This window comes from Halichoerus grypus, chromosome 14, assembly GCF_964656455.1.
Source record: "Halichoerus grypus chromosome 14, mHalGry1.hap1.1, whole genome shotgun sequence".
In the NCBI taxonomy this organism is placed as follows: Eukaryota; Metazoa; Chordata; class Mammalia; order Carnivora; family Phocidae; genus Halichoerus; species Halichoerus grypus.
Window position 1 is genome coordinate 28486705 of NC_135725.1, and position 20216 is coordinate 28506920.

At 36.1% G+C, this 20216-nt stretch overlaps 1 protein-coding gene across 3 annotated transcripts in view; it reads right to left on the reverse strand.

Moving 5' to 3' along the window:
* Window positions 1–20216, reverse strand: part of FANCC (FA complementation group C) — a 280937-nt gene that overhangs the window by 72489 nt on the left and 188232 nt on the right. For all 3 annotated transcript variants that reach the window (XM_036084780.2, XM_078061967.1, XM_078061968.1), the window contains 2 exons: window positions 17842–17955; window positions 16871–16935 (listed from right to left, as the gene is read on the reverse strand). In XM_036084780.2, coding sequence (XP_035940673.1) covers window positions 16871–16935; window positions 17842–17955 — 179 coding nt within the window. The remainder of the gene's footprint in view (window positions 1–16870; window positions 16936–17841; window positions 17956–20216) is intronic.

The window sequence follows — 20216 nt, forward strand, 5'->3', positions numbered from 1 at the left end:
AAAAGACAATCCTGGCACCAAGGGCATTTATCAAGCACTGAAATTTATGGTCTGCAGACTGTATCTCTCAATTAGGCTGAAAAGGTCCAAGAGAATTTTCCTGAAAAATTCTAAAGTCTCATATAAATTTCAGCAGTTCTTGGTTCTATCAAAATGCAGGCAAGGTCAACTGATGATCTTCTGAAGGGCTTCAAAGTTCTCACAGCCTTCACGACTCCCTCTTTTGGTCTGAAGCTTGCCAGAATGTGGAGGTCCAACTTCAACTATAGTTATGCAACACTTTCCAGACTGGATTATGATAAGCATTATGTCTTGATTGATTGCCAGAGCAGCACTTCCAAATGATTTTTGCACAAAAATTCAACTGCATAAGGCTCAACAGTAACCATATACTGCTGGAAACATCATTCCCATGTGGCTATACTGACGCTTCCAAAACATCTGCAGCAAACCACAGAACTACAAGATAAACTGATGATGCTCTCAAAGTCCAGAATGTCATTCCTTCTGGACGGTTTATGGCAAAGAACAGGGAGAATTTAAATATTCTGTCACTGAATTGTTGATTTTAGCTGGTGGCAAGTGAAATTCTATTTAAAATCCTATGACAAGACCATTTATCAGGCTTCTAAAAATAATGCAAAAGGAAACCAAACAGATTTTCCTATTTTTTTGTTCCTCTGCCACTGTATGCATTGAAGTTATGAGATTAATTCTATATTTTCTACAAGACTTTTGAGTCTTTTGAAATGAACTTTAAAGATTTAAGTAGAGGTCGCCTGGGGGGCTCAGTCAGTTAAATGTCTGCCTTCAGCTCAGGTCATGATCCCAGGGTACTGGGATTGAGTCCCACATCAGGCTCCCTGTCCGGCAGGGAGTCTGCTTCTCCTTCTGCCCTCCCCCACTCATGCTCTCTCTCTCAAAAGTAAATAAAATCTTAAAAAAAAAAGATTTAAGTAGCAAAAAAAATGAAAAAAAAAAAAAAAGTAAGATGCCCTCTATTAAAAATCACAGAAAAAAACAGAATTGCATTGCTCATATGGTGTTTAAGAGGCTCTTGGTGGCTTTAACATTTTAAGTCTTCCTAGGGGAAGGAAAATGATAAAATTTAAGTCTCATAAATAGGGGAATATCTACATTCAAGTATACCAGAAAGTAGTCTGCCTACTATAGTATATTCTTATTCAACTTTTTTGACTTTTAAATCTTAAAAATGTACAGAAAACTTCATACACACACACACACACACATATATACATATAATAGGAGAAATTTACACATTAAAATGATGCATTTTGTAGTTATTATTATAACTTATGATAGCAACAACTATAATGGCTCCAGCATGTTTGGCAGCTCTTTTAAATGTTATCATGATGCCATTCCACTACCAATTTCACGAAATCAGTTTCTACTTGGGACAAGAGAACACACTTGGTTGGACTTAAAATTCACTAGAGAACTGTAGATGTGGAGTTCTGAGTCTCACATAAGCTTTAAGGGATCCAGGTTCCTTTATGGATGGAGAACAGAACTTCCTGGTTTGAGGTCTTAAAAGTAGGACTTTAAAAGCTCATAAAGAGACTCAAAAAGAATGCTGAGCATCAAGTTGCTTTTAAATTCAATCTTCTGATAAGTATAAATGAACTTAATTCAAGAGATTGAATTTCTCTAAAAACTCAACACATTCAAAAAAATACCTGCAAGACATTTCTTGTTGAATTCTGAAATTCATTCAAAAATTAAGACTCCATAGTAAACATTATTCAACAGAGCAAATTAGAAATGTATCAGACGTGCCAGTGAGAGGACATTCTACTAGCACAAGCATCTCATACTCTTGGTAAATTCAGTTAAGAATTTTACTAATTACATCACCGACTTGCTTTGACTAAAAATGTTTTTAAACTACTAACCAAGTTAATCACCACTGTATCCTTGTGGCTACCGCCAGCTGGAGTGCCAGCATGGACATCCTTCAGTAAACTTTGCTCTGCACCGGGGAATATGTGCATATTGCTTTTGAACAATACATCTTTACTGAAGAAACAATCATAAATTTGGGAATGAACCTGACCCACAAAATGATACAATCTGGCACAAATGGAAATTTCTCAGATGCAATGAGAATATGAGCTAATAGCTTCCAGCAGGCTTTCCTAATTGTGGTCAGTGGAGTATAGATGCCTTTCTGAACTGCTGTCCTCTTCTGTCTGAGGGTGAGAAAATGAAAAGCATAAATTCTGAAGAAAGAATCTGAAAGACCAGTAAAATCAAATAATGGGTACAGTGCAAAAAGATTTAAATAAAGGGGAAAAATACTGCACAGAGGAATAAATACTAACCAATCAGAGGCTGATTAAAGATGATTGTTTTTTCATGAACTACACCTGCTATTTTGGAAATAAGAATCTGAAGCACGAAATTATTCCTTTATTATAAATATTATCTTTTAATTTTCAGGATTTTACTAGCTAACACTGTATTTTCATTTTTTAAAGTTTAATTATAAAATTATGACGTATACAAAAACATAGGGAATTACTATAACATCAACTGTGTACTCATTGCCAAGATTTTTACAATGCTAACATTTTATTGTTATTTCTAGTTGAGGTTTTAAAGAAATAAGAATGTTTCAATTATAGTTGAAATACCCTTCTCCTAAGGAAAAAAAAAAAAAAGAAATACCCTTCTCCTGTCCCATTTCCTCTTCTCCTTCCCAGGACCTGGCACTCCCCTAATGATATGAGTCCTTTCTGTCTAGTTTTAACACTTTTACTTTATATGTGTGTATTGTTTTATGACATTATGGGTATCTTTTTGCAACTTCCTTCCTATTCTATTCCATGGGTCTCTGTGTCTGGCTTTATACCAGTACCAAAGTGGCTTAATAACTGTAGCTTTGAGATATGTTTTCAAATCCAGAGGTGTGAGTCCTCTACCTTTGTTTTTCTTTACAAGGTTGTTGGCTATTTGGGGTTCTCTAAGATTCTTTATGGATTTTAGGGCTTTGGGGTTCTCTAAGATTCTTTATGAATTTTAGGGCTTTTTTTTTTTTTTTCCATTTCTGCAAAAGAAAAATGCCATCTGGATTTTAATAGGACTGCACTGTATCTATGGACTGCTTGGGGTAGTATGGACATTTTGACAATATTAAATCTTTCAATCCCTCAACACAGAATGCCTTTTCATGTATTTGTGTCATACTTAATGTTTTTCAGCAATGTTTTGTAGTTTGTAGCATACAAGTCTTTCATCTCCTTGATTAAGTTTATTCCTAGATATTTTGTCTTTTTGATGCTATTATAAATGGGCTTTTAAAAAAATCTCTTATTGGACTGCTGTTAGTGTATAAAAACACAATTGATATTTGAGTATTGATTTTGCATCCTGTAACTTTATTGAATTCATTTATTAGTTTTAACAGTTTTTCTGTGGAGTCTTTAGGCTTTTGTACATATAAGATCATGTCATTTACAAACAATAAACTGTCCCTTAAAATTTGGATGCCTTGAGGGGTGCCTGGGTGGTACAGTTGGTTAAACGTCTGACTATGGGTTTGGGCTCAGGTCTTGACCTCAAGGCCCTGAGATCAAGACCCACCGCAGGGCTCCACGCTCAGTATGCAGTCAGCTTGGGACTCTCTCTCCTCCCTCTGTCCCTCCCCCCCTGCGCATTCTCTCTCTCTAAACTAAATAAATAAATCTTAAAAAAAATTTTTGGATGCCTTTCCTTAGGAGAAGGGTATTTCAACTGGCTCTGTCAGTTAAGTGTCCTACTCTTGGTTTCTGCTCAGGTCATGACCTCGGGGTGATGGGACTGAGCGTCAGGATCTACCCTCAGCGCAGATTGTGCTGAAGATTCTCTCTCCTTCTCCTTCCCCTTCTCCCCCTCCTCCCATGTGCGTGCGCGCTCTCTCTCTCTCTCTATATATAAAATCTTAAAAAAAACACACACAAAATAAAATTTGGATGCCTTTTGTTTCTTTGTCTTGCCCAATTGCTCTAGTACTTCCAGTACTTTGTTAAAAAGAAGTGGTAAGAGAGGGTATCCTTGCTTTGTTTCTGATTTTAGAAGGAAAAAATTTTGGTCTTTCACCATGAAGGATGATGCTAGTTGCAGCCTTCTCACACATGGTCTTTATTTTGTTGAAGTAGTTTCTTTGTATTCCTGATTTGTTGAATTTTCTTATCATGAAAGGGTGTTGAATTTTATCAAATAGTTTTTTCTGATTTAATTAAAATTATCATGATGTGGTTTTCTCCATCATTCAGCTAATATGGTGTATTACACTAATTGGTTTTTGTATGTTGAACCATCTTTGCATGCTAGGAATAAATCCCACTTGACCATATGCATAATCTTTTTAGTGTATTGCTGAGTTTGGTTTGCTTGTATACTGATGAGGATTTTTACACATCATCAATATTCATCATCAATATTGGTCTATAGTTTTCTTTTCTTCTACTGTCTTCATCTACCTTTGGTATCACGGTAATGCTGGCTTCATAAAATGAGTTTTGAAATGTACCCTCCTCTTCAATTACTTGAAAAAGTTTCAGAAGGATTGGTGTTAATTCTTTAAATATTTGGTAGAAAACTCTAGTGAAACCATCTGGTCCTGGGCTTTTCTTTGTTGGAAAGTTTTTGATTACTGATTCAATCTCCTTCCCGTTATAGATCTGTTCAGATTTTTTAAATTTATGATTCACTCTTGGTAGGTTGTATGTTTATAAAAAAGTTAACCATTTCTTCTAGGTTATCCAATTTGTTACAGTATAATTGTTCATAGTAGTCTCATTCTTTTTTAAGTTTCTTATTTCAATTCAATTTAATTAACATATACTGTATTCTTAGTTTCAGAGGTAGAATTTAGTCATTCATCAATTGCATACAACACCCAGTGCTCATTACCTAAAGTGCCCTCCTTAATACCCATCACCCAATTACCCCATCTGCCCACCACCTCCCTTCCAGCAACCCTCAGTATGTTTTCTACAATTAAGAGTCTCTTATGATTTCCTTCCTCTATGCTTTGTCTTATTTTAATTTTCTTTCCCTTCCTCTACGTTCATGTTTTGTTTCTTAAATTCCACATATGAGTGAAATCATATGGTATTTGTGCTCCTCTCACTTATGTCGCTTACCATAATACCCTCTAGTTCCAACCACATTGTTGTAAATGTCAAGATTTCATTCTTTTTGATGGCTGAATAATATTCTACTGTATATATATACCACCTCTTCTTTATCCATTCATCTGTCAATGGACATCTGGGCTCTTTCCATAGTTTGGCTATTGTGGACATTGCTGATATAAACACCGGGGTGCATGCGCTGCTTCAAATCACTGTTTGTATCCTTTGCATAAATACCTAGTAATGCAATTGCTGGGTTGTAGGGTAACTCTATTTTTAACTTTTTGAGGAACCTCCATACTGTATTCCAAAGTGGCTGCATCAGTTTGCATTTCCACCAACAGTGTAAGAGGGTTGCCCTTTCTCCACATCCTTGGCAACATCTGTTGTTTCCTGAGTTGTTCATTTCAGTCATTCTGACCACTGTGAGGTGGTATCTCATTGTGGTATTGATTTGTATTTCCCTGATGCCGAATGATGTTAAGCATTTTTTCATGTGTCTGTTGGCCATTTGTATGTCTTCTGTGGAAAAATGTCTGTTCATCTCTTCTGCCCATTTCTTGACTAGATTTTTTTGTTTTTTTGGGTGTTGAGTTTGATTATTTTTTAATGATTTGGGATACTAGCCCCTTATATGACAAGACATTGGCAAATATCTTCTCCCATTCAGTAGGTTGCCTTTTAGTTTTGTTGACTGTTTCCTCTGCTGTGCAAAAGCTTTTTTATCTTCATAAAGTCCCAATAGTTCAGTTTTGCTTTTGTTTTTCTTGCCTTTGGAGATGGTCTGGTACAAAGCTGCTGCAACCTCGGTCAGAAGGTTGCTGCCTGCGTTCTCCTCTAGGATTTTGATGGACTCCTGTCTCACATTTAGTCTTTCATCTATTTTGAGTCTATTTTTGTGTATGGTGTAAGAAATGGTCTGATTTCATTCTTCTGCATGTGGCTATCCAATTTTCCCAACACCATTTCTGAAGAGACTGTCTTTTTTCCATTGGACATTCTTTCCTACTTTGTTGAAGATTAGTTGACCACAGAGTTCAGGGTCCATTTCTGGGTTCTCTATTCTGTTTCACTGATCTACGTGTCTGTTTTTGTGCCAGTACCATACTGCCTTGATGATTACAGCTTTGTAATACAGCTTGAAGTCCAGAATTGTGATGCCTCCAGCTTTGCTTTTTTTTTCCAACATTACTTTGGCTACGCGGGGTCTTTTCTGCTTCCATACAAATTTTAGAATTGTTTGTTCCAGCTCTGTGAAAAATGTTGATGGTATTTTGTTTGATAGGGATTGCACTGAATGCGTAGTCTGCTCTGGGTAGCATGACATTTTAACAATATTTGTTCTTCCAATTCATGAGCATGGAATGTTTTTCCATTTCTTTGTGTCTTTCTCAATTTCTTTCATAACTGTTCTATAGTTTTCAGAGTAAAGATCCTTTACCTCTTTGGTTAGGCTTATTCTTAGGTATCTCATGGTTTTTGGTGCAATTTTAAGTGGGATCGATTCCTTGAATTCTCTTTCTTCTGCCTCATTGTTATTGTATAAAACTGCAACTGACTTCTGCGCATTGATTTTATATCTTGTGACTTTGCTGAATTCCTTTATCAGTTCTAACAATTTTTGGATGGAGTCTTTTGGGTTTTCTACATAGAATATCATGTCATCTGCAAAGAGTGAAAGTTTGATTTCTTCTTTGCCAGTCTGGATACCTGTTATTTCTTTTTACTGTGTGATTGCTGAGGCTAGGACTTCCAGCACTATGTTGAACAACAGTGGTGAGAGTGGACATCCCTGTTGTGTTTCTGACCTTAGGGGGAAAGTCTCAGTTACTCCCCATTGAGGATGATATTCGCTGTGGACTTTTCATAATGGCTTTTATGATATTGAGGTATGTTCCCTCTATCTCTACACTGTGGACAGTTTTGATCAAGAAAGGATTCTGTATTTTGTCAAATGCTTTTTCTGCATCTACTGAGAGGATCATATGGTTCTTGTTCTTTCTTTTATTAATGTGGTGTATCACACTGATTGATTTGCAAACGTTGAACCACCCTTGCAGCCCAGGAATAAAACCCATTTGGTTGTGGTGAATAATCCTTTTAATGTATACTGTTGGATCCTATTAGCTAGTATCTTGGTGAGAATTTCTGCATCCATGTTCATCAGGGATATTGGTCTGTAATTCTTTTTGGTGGGGTCTTTGTCTGGTTTTGGGATCAAGGTAATGCTGACCTCACAGAATGAGTTTGGAAGTTTTCCCTCCATTTCTATTTTTTGAAACAGCTTCAGAAGAACAGGTATTAATTCTTTAAATGTTTGGTAGAATTCCCCTGGGAAGCCATCCAGCCCTAGACTCTTGGTTGTTGGGAGATTTTTGATTAGTGATTTGATTCCTTTGCTGGTTATGAGTATATTCAGGTTTTTTTCTACTTCTCTCTGTTTCAGTTTTGGTAGTTTCTATGTTCATATGTAAGAATGCATCCATTTCTTACAGATTGCCTAATCTGTTAATTGCTCATAACATTCTCTTATAATTGTATCTCTTTGATGTTGGTTGTGATCTCTCCTCTTTCATTCATGATTTTATTTATTTGGGTCCTTTCTCTTTTCTTTTTGGTAAGTCTGGCTAGGGGTTTATCGATCTTATTCTTTCAAAGAAACAGCTACTAGTTTCTTTGATCCGTTCTTTTGTTTTTCTGATTTCTGTATCATTGATTTCTGCTCTAATCTTTATTATTTCCCTTCTCCTGCTGGATTTTGGCTTTATTTGCTGTTCTTTTTCCAGCTCCTTTGGGTCTAAGGTAAGGTTGTGTTTTTGAGACTTTTCTTGTTTCTTGAGAAAGGCCTGTTTGCTGTAAACTTCCCTCGTAGGACCACCTTTGCTTCATCCCAAAGGTTCTGAACTGCCATGTTTTCATTTTCATTTGCTTCCATATATTTTTTTAATTCTTCTTTAATTTCCTGGTTGACCCATTCATTTTTTACCAGGATGCTCTTTATTCTCCATGTATTTGAGTTCTTTCCAAATTCCCTCTCGTGATTGAGTTCTAGTTTCAATGCATTGTGGTCCGAAAATATGCAGGGAATGATCCCAATCTTTTGGTACCAGTTGAGATCTGATTTGTGACCCAGGATGTGATCTATTCTGGGGAATGTTCCGTGTGCACTTGAGAAGAATGTGTGTTCTGTTGTTTTAGGATGGTATGCTCTGAATATATATGTGAAGTCCATCTGGTCCAGTGTGTCATTCAAAGCTCTTGTTTCCTTGTTGATCTCCTGCTTAGATGATCTGTCCATTGCTGCAAGTGGGGTGTTAAAATCCCCTATTATTATTGTATTATTATCAATGAGTTTCTTTAACTTTGTTAGTAATTGGTTTATTTATTTGGTTGTTCCCATGTTAGGGGCATAAATATTTACAATTGTTAGCTTTTCTTGTTGGATAGACCCTTTAATTATGATATAGTATCCTCCTTCATCTCTTATTATACTCTTTGGTTTAAAATCCAGTTTGTCTGATATAAGGATTGCTACTCCAACTTTCTTTTGATGTCCACTGGCATGATAAATAGTTCTCCACCCCCGCACTTTCAATCTGGAGGTGTCTTTGGGCCTAAAGTGAGTCTCTTGTAGACAGCATATGGATGGGTCTTGTTTTTTTGTTGTTGTTTTTTTTTAATCCAGTCTGATACCCTGTGTCTTTTGATTGGGGCATTTAGCTCATTTACATTTAGAGTAACTAGTGAAAATTTAGTGCCGTTGTATTACCTGTGACATTGCTATTTCTGTCTATTGTCTCTATTCCTTTCTGGTCTTTGTTACTTTTGGGCTCTCCCTTCTCTCAAAGGATCCCCTTTAATATTTGTTGTAGGGCTGGTTTAGTGTTCACAAATTCCTTTAGTTTTTATTTGTCCTGGAAACTCTCTATCTCTCCTTCTATTCTGAATGACAGCCTTGCTGGATAAAGTATATTGGCTGCATATTTTTGCCATTTAGCACACTGAATATATCATACCAGTCCTTTCTGGCCTGCCAGGTCTCTGTGGACAGGTCTGCTGCCAGTCTTATGTGTCTACCCTTGTAGGTTAAGGACCTCTTGGTTTCAGGATTTTTCTCTTTATCTTTGAAATTTGCAAACTTCACTATTATATGTCAAGGTATTGACCTATGTTCATTGATTTTGGGGGGGGTTTCTCTCTGCCTCCTGGACTTGAATGCCTGTTTCCTTCCCCAGATTAGGAAGTTCTCAGCTATAATTTGTTCAAATAAATTTTCTGCCCTTCTCTCCCTCTCTTCATCTTCTGGAACCCCTGTTATCTGGATATTATTTCACTTTATGGAATCGCTGAGTTCTCGAAATCTTCCTTCCTGATACAGTAGTTGTCTTTCTCTCTTCTTTTCAGCTTTCTTATTTTCTATCATTTTATCTATATCACTGACACTCTTCTTCCTCATTTATCTTTGCTTTCAGGGCCTCCATTTGGGATGCATCTCAGTAATAGCATTTTTAATTTCAGCCTGACTAGGTTTTAGTTTCTTTATTTCTACAGTAAGGGATTCTCTAGTGTCTTCTATGCTTTTTTCAAGCCCAGCTAGTATCTTTGTAATCATTGTTTTAAATTCCAGTTCAGACATCTTTACTCATATCCGTACTGATTAAATCCCTGGCAGTGAGTACTACCCTCCTCTTCTTTTTTGGGGGTAAATTTCTCCATCTCATCATTTTGTCCAGAAAAGAACAGAAGAAAGAGAGAGAAAAGACCACCACCACCACCACAACAAAGAGAACAAAGCAGAAGAAAACAAAAATAAAACAAGAAAAAGTCAAACAAGAAACAAAGCAGAACAAAACAAAAAACTAGATCCTGGGTGTATTTTGGTCTGCTTGTTAAAAGAAACTAGATCCTAAAATAGGAAAGAAAGAAAAACATATATATACAAAAATAAAATAAAATACTATGAAAGGAAACCAAAAATAATATATATATATGAAGAGTAAAAAGTAAAAAGAAAAAACAATTAAAAAAATAAAGTAGCTGAAAAAAAACTAAAACTGAAAGACTAAAGAATAAAAAAAACCCTCGAATGCTATATACTGTTTTTCCCAAGAGCTGAAGCTTTGCAGTTCTCTATGATGAGTAAAGGGTGCTAGCCAGTTGTTCCTGCTGGTCTTCTGGGCGAGGGGCCTATTGGGCTGATTTTCAGGTGCCCCTGCACTTGTGGAAATGGGCCTCTCTTGCTAGGGGGCCCAGCTCAGTGTAAGCAGCTCCAGATTGCACTAGGTGGTGCGGTTTTGCTCCCTGAAGGCTTTCAGCACTGATAGGCAGGATGAATATGGCGGTGCTCCACTCTCTAGCCCCTGAGCTGAAAGTGAGCTTTCAGTGTTCAGTGAACCCTCACAGAGAAGTAGTCAATCACTCTTGTCTCCCTGGTTTCTGTCAGAACTCTGTGTTCACCCAGCCTGTGACTGAGCATTTTTATCTCAGGCATGCCCTGAATGTTTTATTTACCCTAAAAGCTGGTGACTGAACAAAAGAATTACCACTAACTTAGTTCTACATATCTCATTATAACTACGGAGGACTGACATGCATTAGTAGTAGAATAAAATGTTAATTAACACCATAGTTATTATTTTCATCTAACTTGTATTGTAGGACTGCTAAGAAAAGTATTCAGGATTTTATCACTTAATACTTTTTTTTAAACATTTTATTTATTTGAGAGAGAGAGACAGGGACAGCGAGAGAGAGAGAGAGAGAGAGAGTGCAGGAGCGGGGAGGAGAGGAAGAAGCAGGCTCCCAGCTGAGCAGGGAGCCCCACATGGGGCTCAATCCCAGGACCCCAAGATCATGACCTCAGCCGAAGGCAGATGCTTAGCCAACTGAGCCACCCAGGTGCTCCCATTTACATACTTTTGTGGTTATAGTTCTTAATTATGCTTTTTATTGTCTAACTTTTGTAACAGATTTAAAAGTAATTTATGTACTACCATTACAGTATCACAGGATTTTGCATTTGTTTATATATTTACCTTTAACAGAGAGTTTTATATTTCAGTATGCTCTTGTATTGCTGCCTAAAGCTCTTTGGTTTCAACTTGAAAAACTCCCTTTAACAATTCTTGTAAGGCTGGTCTTGTGGTGATGAACTCCCCCAGCTTTTGTTTATTTGGGAAAGTCTTAATTTCTCCATTTTTGAAGGACACTTTGCAGAATATAATAATCTTGGTTGGCAGGTTTTTGTTTTAGCACTTTTGAATATGTCATCTCACTCCCTTCTGGACTTAATGTTTATGCTGAGTAATCCACTGATAATCTGGAGAGCTTCCTTGTAGGTGTTGCATTCCTCGTATTCTTTCTTGCTTTTTCTTGCTGCTGTCAACATTTTCTGTCTCTCGACAGTTTGATTACAACATGTCTTGCTATGGGTCCTTTTGAATTTATTCTAGTTGGGAGTTCTTTGACCTTCTTGAATTTGGATGTCCAATTCCTTCCTCAGATTTGATAAGCTGTCTTTTTCTCACTTCTGTGACTCCTGCTATACATATAATTGGTCCACTTGATGATGTCCCATAAACTCTAAGGCTTAATTAACTTTTCTTCATTCTTTTTTTTTACTTGATTTGACAATTTCAAGTGACATGTCTTCAAGTTAACTGCTTGACTGTCTACTGTTGAACCCCTCTACTAAATTTTTCAATTCAGTTATTGTATTCTTCAGCTCCAGAATGTCTATCTGGTTGTTTTTTATAATTGCTATCTGCTGATATTCTCATTTTGTTTATGCATCATTTTTCTGATTTCATTTAGTTGTTTATCTGTATTCTATTGTAGCGCATTGAGCTCCTTTAGGACGATTATTTTTAATTCTTTGCCAGGTAGTTAGGTCATAGCTCTCCACTTCTTTAGGGTAGGTTTGTGCAAATTAATTTTGTTCCTTTGTTTGGGCCATGTTTTCCTGTTTCTTTGTGTGCCTTGTTATATTTTGTTGTGTTTTCTGCAGCCAAACAAATAGCCACTTCTCCCAGTCTTTATGGACTGCCTTTGTACAAGGGAAGACGTTCACTAATCAACCTGGTGAGAGAGTCTGGGGGTCCTTTGAATCTTTTCTGGGGATGGGTCTTCTCTGGGATTGTTTATGTAATTTCCCAGAGAGTGTGCCAGCTTTTCAGAAGTTTGCAATCTCTTTCTCCCTCTGGTGTTTGTCTGTGGTACTGCAGGTTCTCTGGTGCTACAACAAGCCACTAAGCTCTTTGGTTCTCTGCAGCCTCCTCACCTCCAAAGTATGCTGGTTCTGTTATTGCTTCAAGTCAAGGGAGACTGAAACCAATCCCTAAGGTAGCCCCTTCAGAAGCTGAAAGATTAGATATATATTCCACTCTTCTTTCCCACCCCCTACGCCACCTAGACATTAGCTGTGAGTTGGGTGTTTTCTCTCCGAGCCTACCTCCGTCTGCAGCACTGTCAGTTCTCTGGTGCTGCAAAAAGCAGCTGAGGACTCTCTAATGTGCCACAGTCCCCAGGCATTGAAAGTATGCTGGTTCCCCATCAGTGGTCAGAGTCAGGCAAGTGAGACACCAGTCCCTCAGGCAGCCCCCCAAAGCAGAAACACTGAACATATTCCATTCTTTTCTTTCCCCATCAAGGGAGAAGCTGTAAGCTAGAATTTTCCTCCAATCCCACAACACTGAGCCAGCTTAGGGGAAGGGCTACTGTGATTGATATGAAATGGCCTTCTTACCCATTTCCATATGGTTGTTTTTAACTTTGAGTTTGCCTGGGGTATTATAACGTCTTAATTGGTTTCTGGAGTTCTCATAAAGGCTCTTTGGGTCATATACCATTGTTAAGTCAGTGTCTCTGTATGGAAACAAGGACTGGGGCTTCCTATTCTACTGTCATGCTGACATCACTCTTGAAGAATTTTTTAAATGTTTGTTATTTATTCTTCTTTCCTCTTTTAGTAATAACTTACTTATATTTTTTGCCCATTTCTATACTGGAGTGTTTGCCTCTTTATGATTGATTTGCAGGAGGCATTTCTATACTTCCCATACTAATCCTTTGTCTGTTTTATGGTTGCAAATATCTTCCAATTCTCTGGCTAATGTTTTCCACTTGTTAATAGTGTTTTTGTTTTGTTGTTGTTTATTCTCAGTTAAGTTTTTAAAAAATCATCAACTTGACATAGTCTGGGTTGTTGGTGAAGGGTGTACATATACATTGTATCCTACTGATGTTTTAAGTCCATTTAAATAAATTTCTAATTCTATTATTCAACATTTATCTCAAGGCAAAACCAAAGTCTCTACCTGACATGTAAATAAATGACTGTAAATGCTTTCCATGTCCCTCCTAGGGACTCTTCTTATTACTTTTTAGGTATAACTTATATACCACAAAATGTACCTATTTGAAATGTTCAATTCAAAGATTTTTTTTTTTTTTTTAATATTTTATTTATTTGACAGAGAGAGACACAGCGAGAGAGGGAACACAAGCAGGGGCAGTGGGAGAGGGAGAAGCAGGCTTTCTGCGGAGCAGGGAGCCCGATGTGGGGCTCGATCCCAGGACCCTGGGATCATGACCTGAGCCGAAGGCAGACGCTTAACAACTGAGCCACCCAGGCGCCCCTCAAAGATTTTTAATAAATTACTGAGTTGGACAGCCATTACCACTAATGATCCACTTTTAGGACATTTCCATCACCTCAAGATCTTTTGTACTCATTTGCAGCAAATCCCTGTTCCTACCTTTAGCCCTAGGCAACAGCTAATCTACTCTGTCTCTATAGATTTACCTATTCTGGACATTTTATAAAAAAGGAATCATATAATATATGGTCTTCAGTGACTGGCTTTTTTCACTAAGCATAGTGTTTTTGAGGTTCACACATGTTGTAACATCAATCAGTAGATTGTTCTTTTCTTAGTGAGGTATAGTATTCTACTGTATGGACACAACATATTTTGTTTATCCATTCATGAGTTGATGGATATTTGGGTTGCTTCCACTTTTTATTATGAATAATGCTGCTATGAACATCTGTATACAAGTATTCATGTGCTTATTAGCTGTTCATATATATTTTTTGATGACGTTTTCCAATCTTTTGCCTATTTTTTTTTTAACTAGGTGGTCTTATACTGAGTTCTTTATATCTTATTACTGAGTTCTTTATATATTCTGGGTAGGAGCCCTTTATCAGATACATAATCTGAAAATATTTTCTCACAGTTTGTGACTTGTCTTTTCATTTCTTAAATGGTGGTAACAGACAATACTTACTTGTTTATCCATCCAGTTAAGGTGGTCCTTTGGATCATTTCTGGTTTTGAACTATTACAAAATTGAGCAGCTATGAGTACCTGTATAGAAATATTTATGACTACCTATGTTTTCGTTTATTGTGAGTAAATACTCAAGAATGGAGTTGGTGGATCATATGATAAGTGTGTGTTTAACTTTATAATGAAGTACTACACTGTCTACCAAAGTAATGATACCACTTCACATTCTCACAGACAGTGGATGAGAGATCCAGTGGTTCCGTATCTTCTCCAACACAGGTTGATGTAAGTGTTTTAAACTTTAGTCATCTGATGGAATGTACAGTTGGTATCATGTTTGTTTTTTTTCTTGCTTTTTTAAAATCATGGTAAAACATACATAATTGTTATTATTTTTTAACTATTTGTACTTGGTAACCATTTAGTGGCATTAAACACATTCACATGCTGTGTACCCATCACCACAATCTATCCCCAAAGCTTTTCATTATCCCTAACCCCCAACATAACCAATGGGCCCATTAAACAATAACCCAATTCCCTCTACCTCTAACCTCTATTCTGCTGTCTGTCTCTACTGAGTTTTCCTCTTCTAGGTACTTCATATAAGTGGAATCATACATTATTTGCCCTTCTGTGTCTGGCTTATTTCAATAAGCATGATGTTTTCAAGGTCCACCCATGTTCTTGCATATATAAAAATTTTATTCCTTTTTATGGCTGAAGAATATTCTGTTGTATTTACATACCATATTTTGTTTATCCACTCCACATTTTGTTAGTGGGAACTTGAAGTGTTGCCACCTTTTGGCTATTGTGAATAATGCTGCTATGTACACTGGTGTTCAAATATCTGTTCAAGTCCCTGTTTTCAATTCTTTTGAATATATACCTAAGAGTGGAATTTCTGGGTCTTATGGTAATTCTATGTTTAATTTTTTGAGGAACTGCCAAACTTTTCCACAGTGGCTGTACCATTTAACATTCCCACCAGCAAGACTATAGTCTATAGTTTGTTACATTCCCACCAACAATGCACAAGGGTTGTACTTCCTTAACTTACTTGCTAACATTTATTATTTTCCATTTTTGCTTGTTTTAAAAATTATAGATCATGGCTAATACATGTGACGTAATATCCCACTGTGGTTTTGATTTGCATTTCGCTAATAATTGGTGATGCTGAACAGTTTCATGTGCCTACTGGCCGGTTACATATCATCTTTGCAGACACGTAAGACATCTCTCTTGGCCCATTTTTGAATTGAATTTTTTGTTTTTGCTGAGTTTCAGTTCTTTCAGTATTAATCCCTTATTGGATACATGACTTCCAAATATTTTCACTCAGTCAATAGGCTTTTTGCTTTGATAATGTCTTATAATTCATAAAAATTCATAATTTTAATGAAGTCCAATTATTTACTTTTCCTTTGTTGCTGTGCTTATGGTATCATATCCAAAAAAATCATTGCCAAATCAATGTCATGAAGATTTTCTCCAGTGTTTTTGTTTAAGGGTTTTATAGTTTACTTTACAGTTTAGATGCAAAGGATCACGTAGGCTGAGAGTAAAGACCATTTGTGATAGTTTTAATTGACAGTAACTTTATAAAAACAAACAAAAAGCAAAAAACAAGGACAAAAGTCCCTTGTCCCCAGACTCTCTTAGTTAATAATTTGTTAAAAATGAAATGCTCACCAGGGCACCTGGGTGGCTCAGTTGGTTAAGCGTCTGCCTTCAGCTCAGGTCAGGATCCTAGAGTCCTGGGATGGAGCCCCTGTGTCAGGTTCCCAGCTCTCAGTACGGCTTCTGCTTCTCCCTCTGCCTCTGCCCCTCCCCCTGCTCATGCTCCCTCTCTCTCTCTCTCTCTCAAATCAATAAATACAATCTTTAAAGAAAAAAATGAAATGCTACTCACCAATGAAGACAACTTTGAATTCTCTCACATAGTGAAGAACATTTTGTAATGTGATTAATTGCCTTTTAATTTGTCTGAATCTATTTGATTTGTTTAGTCTAGATTTTGGAATATTATGTTTCTTAAAATAAGTCATATGTGCATATCAAATATCTGTTGCCTTGTAAATACTGTTTGTGTGTGTGTGTATTTATAAGACACACACACACTCTCTCTCTCTCTCTCTGAGCTGAGCCCTTCCTTTGTTTGTGTTCCCTACTGTATATGTAGGGTTTTTTACTCAATGGGTCACAAGAGACGTTGCATGATTTACTGCCCTATAAAAGTTGAAAGAATAGTGATTAAAAAAAGAAAGTTTCATAAAACTCACCAATTTACTGTGTATAAATAATCTCTCCATACAGAATATAACCTGAACTTATGAACATGCATTTCCAAAGAATTATAAAATTTTTCTCTCATAACCAGACTGATACATTTTGAAACTTAAGAAGGGGGATGTTTAGTTTAACACCTACCGCCTTTGAGTGTTAAATCCATTAAGATGATTCTCTCGGAGTTCAGACACTAATGATAAAACCATCTGTAAAACAAAATCAGTTGCAGGTTAACTCATCCTGCAAAACAGGATTACATCAGTTCTATTTTTCTTGGTGTGAGTGATATTTCCGTTGAGATTCCCTCCCCTCCCCTACCCATCCTCTCCTTGTTTTACTTTGTCAAAATGAAAAGAAAGCAGTGCCAAGTCACATTTACTAATAACTTGGATTTTATTTTTAATGTCTGTTATTCCACATTCCAATTTAATCAAATGAACAATAGACTGATCATTAATTTCCAAAGAAAACCAAACCTGTTAAAAATAAAACCACATTAAAGTTACCTTATTTTTTTCTTTCCTAATTTAGCTCTAGTTATTTTTTAAAAATGCTATTTATGTATAAAGTTTCCAAAAGACCAGGACAGTTAACAAACATTAGAAATCTCATAACAATATTTAGAAGATCATAAATTAAAATTTCTTGAATTTGGCCAAAATTCAAGGCAAAAGGAAACATAGCTTTAATACTAAGATGTGAATATATAATACTATTTACAACATTGTTACTTATTGAATTTTTTGCTTTAACATAAAGTTCCTATCAGGTTATTTTAAATACAAAATTCACCCAACAGTAAAAGGGTGTGTTTACACTGGTTAAGGAAATCTCTTCTCCCAAAATCTTTGAGAGAATAAATGAGATCCATTAAGAGAAAAGAGGGGTTGGTTGATTTAGAATAACCTCTCCTGGTTTCCTTCTTTTTTCTCATAATCTCCCACCTCACATTTCTTCCTTACATGGCTGTAAGTCGGCCCAAGGTAAGAAGAGATAAACAGAGAAAAGTTAAAACATCTCTCCTGGAAGAGTGAGATATTTCCATTTACCCTTTTTGCCAATGGTACATTAAGCAACAAAAATTTCAATACTAATAAATTAAAAATACTCACATTTTTAAGCAAACCAGGACAGTAATCTGCAGGTGCATATCCAAGACCGTGAGTAAAAAGACCAACTTCTTTTGTATCAAATCTGAATGCCGAAAGTATATGAGATAACAACCCCTTAAAAACATAAACAGACAAAGTTATTAAAAGCGAGTGCAAGTGCCTATTACGTATAATGTCTAGAGTTTAGGTCATCTGTAAATGCACTCATCTCTGTGAAATGAGTAATCCTAATTTGTCCAAATACTCAGTTCATCTGGATTCGTGGTATAAAGAAGAAATAAGTTAGCATTAAAATTATCACATTAAAAATAGGTCAATTTAAACAAATGTTAACAGTGAAGCAAAAATATATAATAAATGAACAGTGCTTTAACCATATTAAGAATGTGATATTTATTGTTTTTAAACTCAGCAAAATATTTTTATCAAAGTAGCTATAATTTAACACATGACAAGGAACATACCACAAATTACTAAGGAAAGATGATGCACTAAATGGTGTTATGGGAACGCTATTTGAAAAAAAAATTAGATTCGTACCTTATGTTATTCATCAAAATATACTTGAATTTAATGTAAAGTTAAACATCAATGTAAAGAGATCAACGTAAAAATGAAATAATAAATGAGAAGAAAACAGTACTTTTCAGGTGTCTGAATAGGGAAGAACTTTGTAAACTGAAAATTAAGAGAGCAAATGATTGGTTTTTCTAAATAGAAATAAAACCTTGTGCTTTCATAAAATAATATAAGCACAAACTAGGAAGAATATTATTAACAAGTAATGACAGATCATAAATAAATGTGCAAAATACATGACAAACACTAAGAACATAAAAAATGAGTATGAACAGATAATTCATAAAAGAAAATACAAATGCACAAGAAACACACCAATAAATGTTCACACTCATAAAACCAAAGGGTAAATTCAAACATCAACATACCATTTTTCACTTAATGAATTAAAGATTTTTACAGACCTAAATACCAAATGCTAATCTGGATTCTCTGAAACAGGTACTCTGTGTGAGCTATTAAAATATAAATGGGTATCCATACATCCTGCTGCTGTGAACCACACTGAGACACCCCCAGGGGGTGTGAGTGGGTGTAACACAGCCCATTTCCCACCCCAAGCTCAGACTGCCAGGGCTATATCTGCCCAGAGGTTTACAACCTGAACAAAGGTGCCTTATAGGGTAGTAGAGGCCTGCCTTATAAAGAGCAACTTGGACATACATATTAAAGGTTTTTAAAAGATTTCAGGACTTTTAATGTATCTGGCACACGTTTATGGAAATAAATCCAAATATGATGATGGGGATTATAATCAAAGATGTTCACTACAATGGTATTTCTCATAGTGAAAAATGCTAACAGCAGGAACTGATTAATTTATAATACCCTCATACAGTGGCCCACTGTAAACCATTAAAATGTTTATAAAGAATTTATGAGAGCATTTTAAATAGTTGTATTACAATGTTAAATGAAGAAAGGAAGATGCAAATTTTAATACTCAGAAACAATCTCATCAATATAAAAATAATCCGGGCGCCTGGGTGGCTCAGTTGGTTAAGCGACTGCCTTCGGCTCAGGTCATGATCCTGGAGTCCCTGGATCGAGTCCCGCATCGGGCTCCCTGCTCGGCGGGGAGCCTGCTTCTCCCTCTGACCCTCCCCCCTCTCATGTGCTCTCTCTCTCTCTCTCTCATTCTCTCTGTCTCAAATAAATAAATAAAATCTTTAAAAAAAAAAAAAAAATAAAAATAATCCATACATGGAAATGAAAAAATAATGGAAGAAACTATCACCAAATGTTAACAGTCTCTGGGGTGGTGCTATTATGGGTATATATATTTTTTTCTACTTTAGTACATTTTCCAGTTTCCTATGTGTGTATGTATACTACTATTAAAATCAGAAAAAAAAATATTTACTTTTTGAAAAAGTGTTGTATTTGGAAACATTTTATTTTTCAACAGCAGCTTTATTGAGATATAATTCATATACTATAAAATTTACTCTTTAAAGTGTACAACCCCGTGGTTTTCAGTATATTCACAGGGAATATACCTTTTTATTCTTTTTTAAGTTCTGTATTGCATTTTGTAAGTACACATTATGAGATAAAATAAACTCGTGTATGTGCATCTAAGTGTATGAGTCCATATACAAATACTTGGAGGACCATTGACTCTAGGGAAGGGGCTGTGTTACCTCAGTGAAGGGTAGGCCCCTCCAGACCAGGACAACAAACTTACCAGTAATGCCCAGCGTCGATGGCATCATTTCAATTTTACCATGAACTGTTTCACATATTCAAAAAGATATAAAATAATATGACAAATTTCACCCATCACCACATTTAAC